Here is a 19,395-nt window from a genome sequence, read left to right as displayed (position 1 = left end):
AGATTATACATCATGATCAAGTGGGGTTCATCCCAGGGACACAAGGCTGGTTCAACATACGCAAATCAATCAATGTAATACATCACATCAACAAGAGAAAGGACAAAAACCACATGATCATCTCAATCGATGCAGAAAAAGCATTTGATAAAATTCAACACCCATTTATGATAAAAACTCTCGCCAAAGTGGGTATAGAGGGAACATATCTCAACATAATAAAAGCTATATATGACAAGCCTATAGCCAGCATAGTTCTCAACGGTGAAAAACTCAAAAGCTTCCCACTAAAATCTGGGACAAGAGAAGGATGCCCACTATCACCACTCCTATTCAACATAGTCCTGGAAGTCCTAGCCACAGCAATCAGGCAAGAGAAAGAAATAAAAGGGATCCAAATTGGAAAAGAAGAGGTAAAAGTGTCATTATATGCTGACGACATGTTACTATATATAGAAAACCCTAAAAGGTCCACAAAAAAGCTACTAGAGCTGATCGAAGAATTCAGCAAGGTAGCAGGTTACAAAATTAATGTTCAAAAATCAGTTGCCTTTCTTTACACTAACGATAAATCAACAGAAAAAGAAAGTAAAGAAACAATCCCCTTTAAAATAGCACCCAAAGTAATAAAATATCTGGGAATAAATCTAACCAAGGAGGTGAAAGAATTATACACAGAAAACTATAAACCATTGATGAAGGAAATTAAAGAAGACTTTAAAAAATGGAAAGATATTCCATGCTCTTGGATTGGAAGAATCAATATTGTTAAAATGGTCACACTGCCCAAGGCAATCTACAGTTTTAATGCAATCCCTATCCAATTACCCAGGACATATTTCACAGAACTAGAACAAATCATAATAAAATTTATATGGAACCATCAAAGACCTAGAATTGCTAAAGCATTACTGAAGAGAAAGAAAGAGGCTGGAGGAATAACTCTCCCAGACTTCAGACAATACTATAGAGCTACAGTCATCAAGACAGCATGGTATTGGTACCAAAACAGACATATAGACCAATGGAACAGAATAGAGAGCCCAGAAATGAACCCACAAACTTTTGGTCAACTCATCTTCGACAAAGGAGGCAAGAAGATACAATGGAATAAAGACAGTCTCTTCAGCAAATGGTGTTGGGAAAACTGGACAGCAGCATGTAAAACAATGAAGCTAGAACACACCATTACACCATATACAAAAATCAACTCAAAATGGATTAAAGACTTAAACATAAGACAAGATACAATAAACCTCCTAGAGGAAAACATAGGCAAAACATTATCTGACATACATTTCAAAAATTTTCTCCTAGAAGAAATAAAAGCAAGAATAAACAAATGGGACCTAATGAAACTTACAAGCTTCTGCACAGCAAAGGAAACCAGAAATAAAACAAGAAGAAAACCTACGGAATGGGAGAAAATTTTTGCAAGTGAAACTGACAAAGGCTTGATCTCCAAAATATATAAGCAGCTCATACGACTCAATAAGAAAAAAATAAACAACCCAATCCAAAAATGGGCAGAAGACCTAAACAAGCAATTCTCCAAGGAAGACATACAAATGATCAAAAAGCACATGAAAAAATGCTCAATATCACTAATTATCAGAGAAATGCAAATCAAAACTACAATGAGGTATCACCTCACACCAGTCAGAATGGCTGTCATTCAAAAATCCAAAAATGACAAATGCTGGAGAGGCTGTGGAGAAAGGGGAACCCTCCTACACTGCTGGTGGGAATGCAGTTTGGTGCAGCCACTATGGAAAACAGTATGGAGATTCCTCAAAAGACTAGGAATAGACTTACCATTGACCCAGGAATCCCACTCCTGGGCTTGTACCCAGAAGGAAATCTACTTCAGGATGACACCTGCACCCCAATGTTCATAGCAGCACTATTTACAATAGCCAAAACATGGAAACAGCCTAAATGTCCATCAACAGGTGACTGGATAAAGAAGAGGTGGTATAGTTATACAATGGAATACTACTCAGCCATAAAAACCGACAACATAATGCCATTTGCAGCAACATGGATGCTCCTGGAGAATGTCATTCTAAGTGAAGTAAGCCAGAAAGAGAAAGAAAAATACCATATGAGATCGCTCATATGTGGAATCTAAAAAACAAAAACAAACAAACAAACAAAAACAAAGCATAAATACAGGACAGAAATAGACTCATGGACAGAGAATACAGACTTGTGGTTACCGGGGGGGGGGGTAGAGGGTGGGAAGGGATAGACTGGGATTTCAAAATTGTAGAATAGATAAACAAGATTACACTGTATAGCACAGGGAAATATACACAAAATGTTATGATAAATCACAGAGAAAAAAATGTGACAATGAGTATGTATATGTCCATGAATGACTGAAAAATTGTGCTGAACACTGGAATTTGACACAACACTGTAAAATGATTATGAATCAATAAAAAATGTAAAAAAAAATGGAACAAACATAAATTCAATTAGCAGAACAGGGACAGTAACCCATTTTTTAAAATCTCCAAAGTTCAAGGATATCACAGGTATATTCATATGAATACGGAAAGGTATAAAGGTCAAAGTCAAATAACTGATGGAATCTTAGGTCCAAGAAAGTTGAGTTTCCCTCTCCAGTGAAGATGGAGCAGGGAAGATCCAGACCTCCTCTGATGCCTTAAGGAATTCACAAAGAAAATAAACACAATTTTATATGAAGAAACTTTTCAACAAAATGGAATCACTCCAGATACAAGGCATTGGGTAGAGATACAGGAATAATTGTCAGACAGTACAAACTTCAGAGTAAAAAATTATAACCTCTTAAATAAACTTCTAAAAGAAGTTCCTAAAAGATCAAATGCTAGCTACAGTATAACCTCTGTCCTCATCTAAACAATTTCAAAAATCCTTTTTTATCCCTCAAGTTTTCAGACTAATCTAAAGAATGATCATTTCAACCACCCCTGTGTAAAAATAAACTCAAATAACTGATCTCACCCTTTTCATCCTACTGAATTTCACTTTGTTGCATGATATAAAAACCATTAAACAAATGAACCATTATGTGTTTATTAATACAAATACTGTAGTGTGGGAAATGGATATAGATCTCAAATATAGAAAATATAATAAAAATAGATACTTGTAAATATATTTGAAATACATATAAACATATAGTTCATGAAATACAATAACCCAAGATAGCATCAATAAGTACTTCTTGAGTGCCTATAATGTGCCCAGAACTATATCTGAGGACTCTAGCAGAAAACACAAATTGGAAATGTAGTCCTTGACTTTATGAAGTTTACAATGTAGTCAGGGAGACAAACAGATACGTACCTCCTTTTGAAACAAGGCAGAATTTGGTTAGTGCTAAAATAAAACCTAATATTCTAAGGGAGCAAAGGTAAAAACATAATTTTGACCAACAAGACTGAAGGTGGGGGGGTGGGAATGGGGCTGAAGACTCACAGGGTGCATGAGGTTGAAGCCAATTTATAAAAGAGGGTAGATCTCAGGCAGCAGGGACAGAAGAGGAAAAACTACCCTAGGAGGAGGGAATCCCAGTGCCACTGGGAGGACACGTGTAACACAATTAGGCTGTAGCAGAGACAGCCGATGGAGCCCATAATGAGAGAGGGGACTGGAAAGACAAGGCAGAGTCATAGTTGAATGGATCTCAGTATTTCCCCTTCCTTCTGTCCTAAAACCATCACGTGAAAAACCAAATCTGATTTGTCACAGAAGGACATTTACGTGTTAAGACAGTCATAACAATAGAATATGTTTTCAGGATATTTTAAATATAAATTTTATTGCAAATTGTTAATGATTATTAAGGTCAACACCTGTACCTCCTAGACTGTGTTAGCAGACTGCTGCTAAGAACCACTGCTACTGGTGATAGGAAACCAGCAAAGCTTTTCAGAGGACAGATGTGCTAAGATCTCTGCTTGAACGAGACCACTTTCTGGAAGAGGTATGAGGAAAAAGGCTTGGAGGTAGGGACAGCATTTGAAAAGATGACACAGTGGCTGAGAAGGGAAGCTGGAGCTAGAATAAGGCAGAATTGTGGGAAGAAATGCTCTCCGCAGAGTAACTAAAAAATAATCATGAAGAGTCCGTGAGCCATTAGCAAGGTGCATGAAAGCACATGAGGCAATCAGTGAGAGTCAAGTGTTAAAACAACTAAAATTTCAATGTCCGAAATTTTTAAAAAATGAGTATCATGGTCTTATGTATTTCCAACTGCCTATGGTTATCATTCATGGGCTGTTTCAGTCTCCTCAAACAGCACGCTCACCTAGACCTGATCCCCCTCACGCATTCCAGCAATCATGAATTGTCCCTCCAATCACCTACCTCTTAGAGTCAAAAGCTGGAAACGATTCAAGACTTCTTCCTCTTCCCTAATACTCATGTCCACTCGGTCCCTAAGTCAGAGCATTTTTAATTTATTGGCACCTTTATCCTCTCCTCCTTCCCATTCTTGGCATCAGTGCCTGAGCTCAGACTCTCATCACTTCTCACCTGAATGGCCACTACAGCTCACTGACCTCCCTGTCTCTGGTTTTGCCCCTCCCACCCCCACGTTTTCCTGCGGCCCATTCTCAACTGTACTCCAAAAGGAGAATTAGTAAAGGGGAACCCTACTCACACCATTGCCTGGATATCAATCCTTTAATGATGTTGCTTAACCTCTTGGATAAATGTCCAGAAAAGATCCTTAGTAACCCAAGTCTCATTTACCCCTCCAGTCCTGTTCTCTATGGCTCTAGATATTCCAGACTACTTACTATACTGACTCAGTCCTAGGCCTTTACTTGAATTCTTTCACATATCACCTTCTCTGTATCTCTACATTCTTTAAAATCTAGATTAGGCATCAACTTCTCCAAGAAATCTTTCTTTATCACTGATTCTTTTTTCCCTAATATATGCTCCCTTAGCACCATGTACTAATTTATCTTACAGTATACACCATGCTATATGGTGATAACCCAATTCTTTGTCTCTCTCTTCTACTATCATAGGTGGTCTCCATTTGTTACTTACATCCAATAGCCATATTTCTCTCCTCTGCTCTGTCCTGACCTCTACGGGCTGATTCAGGTAAGCCCTTTGCTTTTCTACCTCTGATGTGGTTCAACTGCAGGGAGATGCCAGCAAGATATTGGAGGGCAGGATGCATTTATGCCCCCATGTCTTCCCTGCCTTGGGTATAATTCTGTCAACGACTACATTTTTTTTTTTTTTTTACAATTATACCTTTTATTAGATGGCCTCTTTCACAGTATCATCATTCATGGGATCCAATAATATCTGGCCTTCTCTTGCTCTTCAGACCTAGAGGTAGTGGCAGCTTCTAGCCCTTGTCAGTTTCTTTTAATCTGGCTCCTAGGTCCATAGATAATTCCTTCATTAAATTATCCTCAGTTAAATGCTCTGAACAAGTCATTTGTTCACTACCAAGACCTTGATTGATAAACTTACTGTTCACTTTTGGAGAAGATATAAGATGTTTTATTATCTTTACAGACCCAAAGTCTAGTATCTGGCCTGTAACTGGTATTCAACAAATATGTACTGAAGAAGAAATTAATAAACCAATGATCGGCAAACTTTTTATGTAAGGGCCCAGACAGTAAATATTTCAGACTTTGCAAGTCCTATGGTTTCTACCACAACTATCCAACTCTGCCATTACAGTATGGAAGCAGACATAAACAATATTCAAACAAATGAGTTTATCCGTACTCCAATAAAAACAGGTATCAGGCCAGATTTGGCCCACAGACCTAAGTCTGTCAAAACCCAGAGTAAACATATGAAATGTACTCATAAAAGTATATCCTTTTCAAGCTTAATTTGACATAAGGATACCTAATACATGAGTAAACATATAGAGAGAGCTCTCCAAAGACATTTACCTGCAATTCTTGAACAATTAAAACTAGCAATTAATTTTACTTTCATTTATAGTATATACTTATATATAACATACTTAACTGACTATATTAAATCAACTAATATGCACAGTTATATGTCATATATTACTGAAGTATTCTGATATCAATATTGATATAATTCTAGAAATAAAACCATGATGGGTTATAGAATATAAGAAAGACATGCACTGAGTCATTAAAAATGTTTAAGAGTAACTGCTCTTGACTTAATGTATTTGTTTAACATTACACCTTAGAACAACTTAAAATTGTCTTGCTTTTACAGTAATATTATGGTATAAAATATATACCTGATTTGTCTTTAAAATGCACTGAAAAACCTTCAAAATCTTCTAGATTAAACTCTACTCTGGCACGTGTTATACCTTTGTTTTTTACTAAAAATGGAATAATCTGGGCAGCGCCAACATATGTGCCACTGAAGTTAAATACATCCTAAAATATTAAAAAAAAAAGAAATAATAATTAGGTAGAGTAACAGTCTATGAAAATAACGTAAACTCAAAATTATACTATAGGAGGGTAGAACTCACGAGAAAAAAAAATTTTCTAACTATGCTGATAGATGTGAACTAAACTTACTGTGGTGAACATTTCAAAATACATACAAATAGCAAATCACTGTATTGTACGTCTGAAATTAACAAAATGTTGTATGTCAATTATACCTCAATAAAAAATAATACTATTACGTTTATCAAGGACATTATTAACTACAGTACTCTATAAAACTAGTTACATTTTCCTTCCTCCCTCTACCCCCTATAAGTAATCAGTTACCAAATCCCATTAATTTTACCTCCTCCTTCACCTCTTTACTCTGATTATATGAAAGTACTAACTCATCACTTTTCATTTCCAGATTTTGACTTTCTCCAATTCTCCTCTCCACAATTAAGTCAGAATTAAATTAAGCGAAAATCTGTCCACATTGCTTCCTGTGTTAACATTTGATGATTCTTTTTCATCTGCACAACGTCAAGTTAGTTAGCAGGGCTAAGAAATTTTACCATTACCTTCCCATGCCTCACATTCCAGCTTCACCTAGCTCCATTCTCATTCTACACCTTCATACTTCAGCAAGCTGTATGACTAATTTCCTACCAACACCTGACCCTTCTCCCTTCTGTATCTTTATCAAGGTGACTCTCCTGTGAGTTAGGCTGTTTTCTAACTTGTAATTGCCTGATAAAATATTACGCATCCTCCAAAAGCCAGTTGGGCAAACCGCAATTAATTACACTATGCTCAGGACTACTTCTGTTTTTCATATTTACGTACAATGTGACATCACAAAGTCCATTTATCTGCTTACATATCTGTCTGGCCTAGTGGACCTTAAGTGTCATTCATTTTTGCAACCCTGGCACCTATCTGATGTCAAGTTTAAATATGTAAAAATTGTTTATTGAGTGGATCCTGTGGGCCTACACCACAAAGCTCTAGGATTCCTCTTCTGGTAGAGTTACTATATATACCCTACGTTCCTTAGTAAAAGAATTATATATAACATTAAAAGGAAAAGAAGCAACAGTACCTTAATGTTCAGAAAAATACTGCATTAATATCAACTATCTACTCTTTGTTTCACTTAAAATATCACCCCAGTTCTACAGGTGAAATTTGTAAAATCCAAAACAGGCAGTAAGAGTTTGATGCTTTCTACATGCAAAATATCACTCCTTTTATCCCATTCTGGCCTTTTCCATGGGCTCATTTGGATAAAATATCCTAATTGTTATTAAGACAAATAGCCTATGCCATATAGTTACTAGATATATCTCTAACAATATCTGGTAATACTAGAACTTTTTTTTAAAGGCAACTAGGCAGTTATGTTTAAAATCCAACATAATTAGGGAATATTGATAAATATATATAAATGTAAAGCCCTATAAATTATTCAGTTGTACTACAACAAGCAAAGCCTGCCACAAGTGCCTTTAGGGCTAGGAAATACAGTAGTAAAAGTCCCAATATTTGTCTAACATTGTTCAAGGAGCGACACCATAGCAATGGAAAAAAAGGCATTCTGGATACCACAGGGTTTAATCTCCAGGAATCAACATTGTTTTAGACAACCTAGTTTAGTATCTGTCAGTCTATCTAGACTTACCATCCTTTCAACACTGAATAAAAGAAAGGTTAGAAAATTGTAACTTAAAGCCTAGAAGTGTGGTGTTGTCACTGAAGTATAGACTAATAGTGAGGCCCTACCTGAGGCAACCAGCAGCCTCATCAATTTCTATTCAATTTAGTTCAGGACCAGAATGGTACTAGATGCTGGGGTACTACTGGGAGAGAAAAACAAAAGTGTAGATAACTTGAAAATAATATGACAATGGCTATAATGGAGATGTTCCCAGAGTTTAAGATATTTGTAACATCTTATAAATGTCACAAGGGAGGGCAATATGGGCCTGTTTTGAAAAATCAGGGAAAGTTTTTAGGAGTAGATAAGACCAGATATAACTCTGAAAGCCTAGCCAGAAACAAACAAATAAAAAGCTTGTGCGTGTGGACTCTACCAATTGTGGAACAAAATTTTTTCAGGGTACAGAACAATAATTCAAAAAATAAATTTGGTTATAGTTCAGAAAATGCAAATCGAGACCATAGTGAGGTATCATTTTATACTCAATAGACTGGCATACATTAAGTCTTACAATACAACTTACAGAGCAATGGAATGTGGCTCAATGGAAACTTGAGAAGAAAATATGGAAATTACCCTGTGAAGTCAAGTATGTACATATTCTTTATCTCAGCAACTGCACTCCTAAAGAAACTCTTACATAAGTACCTCAGAAGATATGTATATGAATGTTCATAGCTATAGTGTTTGTAACACCAAAGAAAACCACACACACTTAATTGGATGGACAATGGAAAGAGTCTACAAACCACAGTATGTCTACGTAGTGGACTATTAAGCGGCAGTGACAATGAATAAAACAGAGCTACACATAACCAAGATGAAGTTTAAAAACTGAATATTCAATTAAAACTAATTCATCAAATACAATTTATCTTTGTTATAAGCTCAAAAATAAATCTACTACACTAAATGATGAATGGTTAAGGAATTCAGAAATGCAGTAACCCAATCAGGAAAAGTAAAGGGGAAATAATCACAAAATTCAGGAAAGTGGTTTTCTCTTAAGAGGGGTGGAACCATGATGAAGCCTAGACATGATTTAACAGTACTGGTACTGTTACAATACTTCACTTCAGTGGTGAATTCTTAAACCTTCATTTAATATTCTGCTTCATCACTTACATTTACATTATATATATATATTAATTCTTATGTGTCAACCTACCACATAATAAAATTTTTTAAACATAAATGGGCTGAATAGAGACACAGAAATAAAAACCACCACACTCACAAATTGATTATACAAACAGGTAACATACTCACCGGACTGATTTCGACATCAGCAATCTCAACAGACCCCGCAATCCTAAGGTCTATGTCATTTCCATGGCGAATAGCAACCTATTTAGGAGAAATACAAAACTCTGTGGAAACCACACCAAAATATAATCATATACTGCTGAAGTACTACCTGGCATTTATGCATTATTTTATAATTTAAGTAATTATAACATATTATAAATATCACAACGTTTATTTGAGTAGCTGTCATACCATTTGTTGTGGTACAGAATTGATATTCCTAAGAGGAGCGAATGTTCAACTCCTAAAAACCTCCACCACAAATGGGACTAGCCAACAGCTTGTAAATCTGAGTGAGGAGTTCGACCCATTTGACTCAGTATTATTGCCTCAAACTATGAGCGATCTTTTTCTATTTGCCTAATTCCAATGGATTACTCAAAATTAAACCAAACAAGAAACTGAGAGCAAACATACTTCTTCCCACAGAAAGATGCTAATATCCACAACAAGCATAATTCTAATGAGAGCAGCTAAAAATTGCAGAGTATATGGGCCAAGTATAGTGCTAAATACATTATTTCTTATTTAATTCTCAGTATTCTATTAATACCCTAATTTTCAAAGGAGGAAAATTGAGACTTAGAGAGGCCAAGTATTTCATCTCTTTCTTGAGGTCACAAAACTTGAAAGCAGAAGTAGCTACACTTGAACCAACAACTGTCTGAACACTGAACCTCTTCCAAGAAAATTAAGACAGTGAAAGAGGAATTTAGTTGTATAATTCCTGCAATAAGAACTGTAGATTATCTGAACATATGATTGTTTAGTCAAAATCTCAGAAGCACAAAAATAATATTCCCTGAAAGCCCTGCCTGTATAAAAATAGGAAGGAGTCAACCTCTAAATTCAAATCTAAATGTACAGTATATCTAAGAAATAAATATGAGTGTCTTTCACTCTCTGGACAGAATCAGCAACATTGTTTAAAGGCAAAGACACCACATGATACCATATTTTCAGAATTATTGGGGAAAGCGATGGGCCATCTAGACAGGCTTAGTATCCAAACTGCTAAATTCATAATACTGTAAGATTTCTATATTTTATACAGAATATATAGTACATAAACAAAATACTTGACTAAAATAAGACGCATAATTTAACGATTCAGAAGAATTACAAACTGATATGTGCTTCAGTCCCTCATGGCTACCTTTTATTCACCTCTCAATGTTCATCAGTCACTGAAGATTCCTGGCTGTCGTAACTCACTACCCTTGCTCATTGCTCCCTTGGCCTTTTATCTCTGGAGACTTAAGTAATACCCTGGACAGAATCACCCTTCACAAATGCACAGCCTCTGAAATCATACATTCATCCATCCATCTGTCTCACAACCCTCCCTCATCTCTGCTTTCTTACTCATTTTCTGGGAGGTCACACATTATAGGGACTTCAAAGTCTGTGATGTTTTCCAGATCATCTCCAACTCACATGTCTTCATTTTCTCCCTTATTATTCAACTTCTTTCAAAGTTTATTATTCTCACCAATATATTTGATCCACTTACACTCATCTTGGTCATTACAGGGTAACAGAAATAATCTCTACCATCTCTAGGATTAATCCTTAGCCTTCAGACATATATATATATATATATATATATATATATATATATATATATACACACACACACACACGTATATACACACACATATGCACACACACATATATATGTATATGTGATAGACTTTTTACTAGACATCTCTATATGGAGATCCAAAAATTGCCTCAAACTCATGATTGCCCTCCAAAATCTGCTACTCATCCTCTAATCTCCTTCTAAATGAATGTTGCCATTACCTGTCTCACTCTTGACTTACCTCTTTTATTTGTATGTGACCTCTTTTCAATTATCAAGCTTTAAGTATTCGTCTCTTAAATTTGACTAGAATTTGTCTAGAATTCTACTTCCTAAAAGAGAACACCATCAACTCTTGTCTGGACATCTTCACCAACTAGTAACTGCACTAGCCCCAGTTTAACACTGCTCCATGTCCAAAGTGATGTCTGAAAAAGTAAATTTGATTGTGAAATCTCCATGCTTAAAACTCCTAGCTCTTAAGATGAAATTTAGACTTCCTAACATTGTTGATAAGGACCTGTATGACCTAAAACTTACACAGGTCTCTAAATAGATTTTTTTCCCGCTATCATCAATTTGATCTATAATGTAATCATGCTACACTAAGTTGTTTGTATCTTTCTTCCTCCATGCATGAACACATTCAATGTCTGCTTCCTTCAATACTCTTTCCTCCTTCCTCCTCCGCCCCACTACTATTCCTTTCCTTTGGCTTCTTAACTTCAGGTGTCTTTAGATGTATCTTCCCCTAGGAAACTGCCCCTGATCCTTTCAGCATGGGTTGTAAACCTCTCCTGGGTATGCCCTTAGCCTGTTGCCTTTCTCTATCAGAGTACTTATTACACAATATTTTACTTTTCTTTTAACTTGTTTGTATCCTCCACCAGACTGTAAGCTCCGAGAGATCAAGGACCCTAGTTATCTTGTTCAATTTTCCATCCCTAGCACCTACACAAGAGACTAACACGTAACGGGTGACCAGTAAGTGTGTGTTGAATGGATTAATGAGATGAATCTCATTATATTATACTGTTAAAAAGGTAAGCTTTTAAAGACTTAAATATAAGACATGATATCATAAAACTCTAGAAAAGAACATAGGCAAAACATTCTCTGACATAAACCGTAGCAAATTTTTCTTAGGTTAGTCTCCGAAGGCAACAGAAACAAAAGCAAAAAGAAACAAATGACCTAATCAAACTTAACAAGCTTTTACACAGCAAAGGAAACCTTAGGCAAAACGAAGACAACTTATGGACTGGGAAAAAATATTTACAAATAATGCGACCAGCAAGGGCTTAATTTCCAAAATGTACAAACAGCTCATATAGGACAATAACAACAATAACAAAACAAAACCTGACCAAAAAATGGGCAAAAGTTCTAACCAGACATTTCTCAAAAAAACAAAAAAATACACAAATGGCCAAAAGGCACATGAAAACATTCTCAACTTTGCTAATTATCAGAGAAATGAAAATCAAAATAACAGTGAGGTATCACCTCACACCAGTCAGAATGGCCATTATTAAAATGTCTACAAATAACAAATTTGGAGAGGGTGTGGAGAAAAGGAAACCCTCCTACACTGTTGGTAGGAATGTGAACTGGTACACCTGTTACGGAAAACAGTATGGAGATTCCTCAATAAACTAAAAATAGACTTACTATACGATACAGTAATCCTCCTCCTGGGCATATATCTAGAAGGAACCCTACTTCAAAAAGACACTTGCACCCCAATGTTCATAGCAGCACTATTTACAATAGCCAAGACATGGAAACAGCCTAAATGTCCATCAACAGATGACTGGATAAAGAAGTTGTGGTATATTTATATAGTGGAATACCACTCAGCCAGAGAGAAAGAATGCAATAATGCCATTTGCAGCAACATAGATGGACCTAGAGATTATCATACTAAGTGAAGTAAGTCAGACAGAGAAAGACAAATATCATATGATATCACTTACATGTGGAATCTAGAATATGATACAAATGAACTTATTTACAAAACAAAAACAGACTCACAGACATAAAAAACAAACTTATGGTTAACAAAGGAGAAAGGGGTGGGGGATGGATAAATTAGGAGTTTGAGATTGGAAGATATCAAGTACTATACATAAAATAAACAAGGTTTTACTGTATATAGCACAGGGAATTATATTCAATATCCTGTAATAAACCATAATGGAAAGAACATGGAAAAGAATATATACATGTAACTGAATCACTCTGCTATACAGCAAAAACTACTACAACATTGTAAATCAACTATACTTAAATTAAAATTTTAAAAAAGGTAAGCTTTGTAAAAAACAGCATAATCCTCTAAGATACAGCATGTCATCTTTTAGTAAAATCTACATTTTAGTGGCCGTATTTTTTTAGTTTTTCCAAAATAGCATGTAAAAAAATTGTGCCCAAATCTCAGGCTGCATACCACAATATATAATTTATAAACATCTTTCAATAGATATTTCTTTATAAAAGTGAGATATGAGGTAGTTTATTTCGGGGTCAGGCAAATCAGTATTTATTACATTTGGCTACATATTATTTAAGAATTAATGGTTATGGAAAATGGAAGGATAAAATGGGGGATACATCTAAAGCTATTCACCATTTTCATCTCATGACAGTGTACATATTATTTTTTAATGTGAGCAAATGCATACAGTTGATCCTGAGATTTAAGATTAAGTGAAGTAAGCCAGAAAGAGAAAGAAAAATACCATATGGTATCACTTACATGTGGAATGGAATCTAAAAAAAAACAAAAAAGACGAACGAACTTATTTACAAAACAGAAACAGATTCACAGACATAGAAAACAGACTTATAGTTACCAGGGGGGAGGGGGTGGGAAGGGATAAATTGGGAGTTCGAGATTTGCAGATACTAACTTATATATACAAAATATATAAACAACAAGTTCATACTGTATAGGACAGGGAACTGTATTCAATATCTTGTAGTAACTTATGGTGAAAAAGGATATGAAAACAAATATATGTGTGTTCATGTATGAATGAAGCATTATGCAGTACATCAGAAATTGACACATCGTAAAGTGAATATACTTCAATAATATATATATATATATGAAAAAAAGGTATTCCATTCCATGAGTTTATAATAAATAGAATTTATTATAGACTGGCCTTACAGGTTTTATTGTGTTTAATGAACACCTAGAGAAGCCCCTAAAATCAAGGTAGTATCTTTCCATTTACATAATTCCCAGAACATAAAATAGTAAAATATCTTATGTGTGCCACAAAATATAGATGTTAACCTAATATATAAATTTGCCTGCAATTCATACAGTTATTAAAGCTATTTAAAATTATCATTCCAAAACGATTATTTTTTCCTAACGTATCTAATTAATGCTAAGGAAAAAAACATTCTTTGCTCTGTAACTCGTGAGAACTTGTCACAAGTTAGAGATGCTAAATATCATTCCAAGTTCATGTGAAAAATGCCTCATATTAATGTAAAGATATCCATTTTAACTTACTAGAACTTTCCATTACCAACCTTACACTAGAAATATGTTCCACAAATCCTCTTGCCAAGCTGTGCTAAGAATTTTTACAATAGATGGTATAGGTAAGGTTCCTTATTTTTTAGATCTCTAAAAACTGCACCTCTTTAGAGCTAACTCAATTAGAAATTTAGAATAGAAAAATAACAAATTTTAAAAATTACTCTTTAGTATCATGGCATTAAAACCCATTCCCATTAGAAGAAATTACTAAAATAAGCTAAGAATAAACATGTATATAACATTTTATAGCATTATATCCACTATATATAAATATCTTAACCAAACAAATCCACATAGACACATATAAGGTGAGAACACACATATGTATCAACATACCTTTGCTCTTGTATCAAATTTTTCTGCCACGGTAGATGTACAGGAGATATTGAGAACAGTTAGCCCTCCCAATGGGATTATTCCTTGTGATGGAATAATATTAATTGTAGACAAAAGACTCTGGTCACAAATCTGTAATCAAAAATTTGCAGAAATGCTACATTATCCTTTAAAGTTACTGCATCAAAGTTTTCACAGGACAGCCTCCAAACCACTACCTAGAGAGCAGACCTGTAGGCACTGGGCATGAGATGAGTTTGCAATAGATTTTTAACCACCAGACAAATGGTTTGAATTTCAACAAGAATTTGTGCCCCAAATCCAAGAAACAGAATTTTTAGTAGCGGCATCTTCCACTGAAATAGGATGATGAAATTTAACATATGAAGTGTTTTCAAGACTTTGCAAAACTTATAAGGAAAGGATGAGATATATCCATTAGAGAGATGCCAAAATTCTATATACTATTTTGATAGTTTGCCTCTTCCCTGATCTTAAAAAACTGAAAGCAAAGTTAGTACGGAGGCAAAATAATAAAGTAACCTCCTCTTCTTCATTACTTTCTTTATAGCCTAGTGTCTAAGGTATCATTTTGACTTTCAAAAAAGTGACTTACCAAAAGAGTTATGGTGTGGTTTGTCATAGGCCAATTTAGGTTTATCTACTACGCTTTAAGTCAGAATAATTTAAAGAGAAATTGGTTAAGATATTCTGGGGGATAAGGTAAAAGACTACAGAACTAATCCTGATGCAACAGAGGAGAAATGAGTATCCTCCTTTGGGCAGGAGAAAACATGTAAATATAAAGCTTGAATGAAAGATCTCAAATGCTAACCTCTACTGTGACTATTTGGGAAATCTTAACATGTTTCTTGGTTTAAGAAAAAAAAAAAACTCTTTCATCACTTTAAACACCACTCAGCCCACAATTTAAATCAGGAACAACAACTATAAATAGAGTATTTTTAGAATGGTCTGGATCTAGATCCCAGTTGCTACCATAACATTCCTGATGACAGAGTTAAAGTGAGGAAAAAAGGAAAAGTATGTAATTAAATATGGAATGTAACATCAACAATGTGTATTTTCTAATGTTGGTGTTTTAAAATCATCTATCTTTTTTCCCCATAAAACAAAATAAGAGACAGAAAGAAAAAGGGGGTAAGAGGAGAAGAAAGGGAGAGACTGCGGAAGAGAGAGAAACAGATTTTATGGGACATTAAAAGGACAAAGTAGATGAAGTGTACTCAAATAAATCTCATATGAAATACCTAAATATTAGCATTAGTCAATCTATAAAGACTAAAGTATTCACAGCATAGTAATCATAACAAAAAATTAATTTAAATTATGTGGTCTGATCCAAATAAGATTCCAAGATTCTACCTTACCTTGAAATAAGCATGGTTTGGTCCTACATTGTGAAGAATGGCTTTCCTCCAAGTTGTTAACCCTTGAGGGCTATTACTGAAGAATAAGCTTGGTTCTAAAAATCTGACCTCGGTATGACCAAGCTAATAACAAGAGGAAGAAAGAGAAAATAAAATTGGATTAACAGTAAACACGTTTTTATCCTCTACCAGATAACTCAGATTTTTTCAGCTTCACAGAAATTTCTAAAATACAAAGTGTTATCAGAGTTTATGTGTGCTTAAGAGAAAGGAAAAGAGAATAGAATATTTAAAATGTCCTTCTCAACTGAAGAAGGCAGGGGTAGTAAGAGAACTCTAAGGACCAAGTAGAACCAGGACTGAGAATTATGGAGATTAATCACTGAAGGGGATGTGAGAGATCACCTGCCCCACTACATACAGCATGTTACTAAATGTTAACGCAAAAGGAAAAAGTTCAAAGGTCACAGAAGTATGGGAAATCAGGTGCCAAAAGAGATTATCCAGGCATGTATCTACCAAAAGTCTTCTTATAGGGCTTAATATGCTGATAATGTACACTCTGCTCATCTGAGAATGGGGAGGTCATTCACTGGGACTCACTGAGTTACCTCGCCACAGGACTCTCTCACCTTGTCCTACACAAATCAGTTCACAGAAAACTTTTTGGAAATGTTGGTATTATCCACCTCTCCCATTTTACAGGAAAGCAAACAGTAACCACGGGGAACTAGAACCCAAGATTTCTAACTCCTCATTCAGTGCTCGTTAGAACAGACCCTATTGCCTTTATCTAATACACATTATTTCTTATTGTATTAGGAGATTTTACTACATTCTTATAATTACTTGAAGAATATGATTGGAGTAATCGGAACAATAAACTTTCAAAAAAGGCTAACAGGAGATGAAATGGTCCAGTAAGTCCTTCACATCTAATGACAAACCTTAAATGAACATTTTATTGAATCATTTCATGTTCCTCCATCTTTACTTTCTTAAGCATAACACTTCACAGTTCACCTAACTTGTAATGACCTTGGAAGGGACACTTAGTGACTGGAAGTGTGGCGTAGCAGGGAGTTTCTGTTGTGATGCTAGTCATGTTCTGTTTCTTGATCTGGTTTATCTGGGTGTGAGTTACAAAGGCGTTACCAGTTTACAAAGATTAACTGAGTGATACATACTTTATAATATGTGCACCTTTCTGTATATATACTATACTTCAACAGAAAGTTTAAAAAAGAATAGGAAGTGATTTAAACACAGTGAAAGCACTAGGACCCAGCTTATTTCAAGCCTGGAGCAGAGGAAAGACACTACTAATTTCTGACTGCCACTAGCCATCATTAAACTGGATGAATCTCTTACACCTTAAGGATATAAGTGCCTTCATAGCTGAAATACGTAAGAATGTGATCATGGCCTGGAGACAGAAATGGGATTTAGTAAAAGAGTATTGGGTTGTGCTAAACTACTAAGAACACTGGGAGGAGAATTTGGCACACGAGTAAAATGGATCCTTGGTGATTAAGAGTCATGAAGTTAAGGCCTTCTGGGCTCTACCACAGAAAGAAAGTTAACATTACATATTGCAGCCTTCATTTTACTTACATTTTTATTACAAGAAGTATATTCTATAAGAATTTTCCATATTTTCTTGCTATGTGAATCACATGATCCATTTCATACTGAATTATTAATTATAACTAGAATACTAAATAGGTAGTAGAGCAAAACTATAATTTTCTCTATTTTCCTTTGGCATTTATTAATGACATAAGTTAATTTCAAGTGGCTCCCATGGTGGTATATATTTATAAAAGTTCTAATAACACTCTAGTATTGTTGGCACAAGAGCTTTGGATTTCTGAGTTAATTTTAAATAACCCATTTTTTAGCAAAGTCTTCATTTATGGAAGAGAAGTGGCTGCAAGAAGATGCTAAAATAATTTAGTTAACTAAGTACTGCATGCAAAATCAGTTTTTAGTAACATACTATATATACCCAACTATATACACATATGTATACCCAACCAATTTAGAGCCCACAAAACAGAAATCGTATTTAAGTGAAATCATTACACGTGCAAAACATTTCAGTGTCAGCGTGTTTCCTTCATCGATGTGAAGAAGAAACTCTCCCTTCTCTGGCGAATCAAAATCCGGTTGCCATGTTACTTCACACTCCAGTGAAGAATGTGGTTCAACAGTGCCTACAGAGGATTCAGAGAGAATGAGAAATTTACCACATATTAATCACATTTATTTTTTTAATATCCAAAATAAGAGCTGGCATAAAAATGTGCTAACCTTATATAACAGATTATTTAAACTCAAAATATAGAAAAACACTAAATGAGAGGTTAACAATTGAGTATAAACCCAGAAAATTTGATTAAAATCTAAAATTATACCTTATCTTTTCAATTTTAATAGGCAGATAAAATAGTCAACAAAAAATATGCCAATATTTGGCAAAAAAATTGAAATTTATCAATGAAGTGAACACTTTAAGATTAGAGTTGGCTTTACACATGGATGGTAGAAAACCATTTGTGATCCCTGATCACACGTACCCCCCTCCCAACAGGTTTCCCAACACTCAGAAATACTTACTTAACAACACTCATTCAATTTTTGGAGGAAAGAATTACCATTACCAGAGGCATTTTTTTTTGTTTTAATGTTCATATCCCTAGAGATGTAACTTCTGATGTACCTATTAGTAAACACATTTCTATAACTCAAATATATTGAGATCCCAGGAGATACCAGGCACATTTGCTGTGAGCTGCTTTGCCTATTTAAATTCATCATCTCCTCTGGACTAAGAAAATAATACTTGATGGAAAGAATGACTTAGAAGTTTGTTTTTCAAGGAGAGGATCACCTGAGATTCAAAGGCCCAGGATACTGAACAGAGAGATGAGTGACCATCACAAACTTTGCCTTGAGTCAGGTTGCCTCTCATACGATGGTAGTTTCCCCAGTCTCAAAAAAGATATAATTCCTACCTCCTAGCTCTGCAGTGGCCACGTAGGGAGATAACACATGTATAGGGAGTAACATAGTATGTGATGCCTAGAAAG

General features: G+C 35.0%; 1 protein-coding gene across 1 annotated transcript in view; it reads right to left on the bottom strand.

Annotated features, from left to right (window-relative positions):
- CFAP47 (cilia and flagella associated protein 47) overlaps positions 1-19,395 on the bottom strand; it is a 421,952-nt gene that overhangs the window by 358,534 nt on the left and 44,023 nt on the right. Inside the window, exons 16-20 of the mRNA XM_072956043.1 lie at positions 18,389-18,519; positions 16,304-16,426; positions 14,913-15,044; positions 9,394-9,471; positions 6,260-6,404 (exon numbers count right to left, since the gene is read on the bottom strand). Of these exons, the coding sequence (XP_072812144.1) occupies positions 6,260-6,404; positions 9,394-9,471; positions 14,913-15,044; positions 16,304-16,426; positions 18,389-18,519 (609 nt within the window). The remainder of the gene's footprint in view (positions 1-6,259; positions 6,405-9,393; positions 9,472-14,912; positions 15,045-16,303; positions 16,427-18,388; positions 18,520-19,395) is intronic.

This window comes from Vicugna pacos, chromosome X, assembly GCF_048564905.1.
Source record: "Vicugna pacos chromosome X, VicPac4, whole genome shotgun sequence".
Lineage (NCBI taxonomy): Eukaryota > Metazoa > Chordata > Mammalia > Artiodactyla > Camelidae > Vicugna > Vicugna pacos.
Note: the sequence above shows the minus strand (reverse complement) of the source record. Positions and strands in the feature narration are given on the sequence as shown.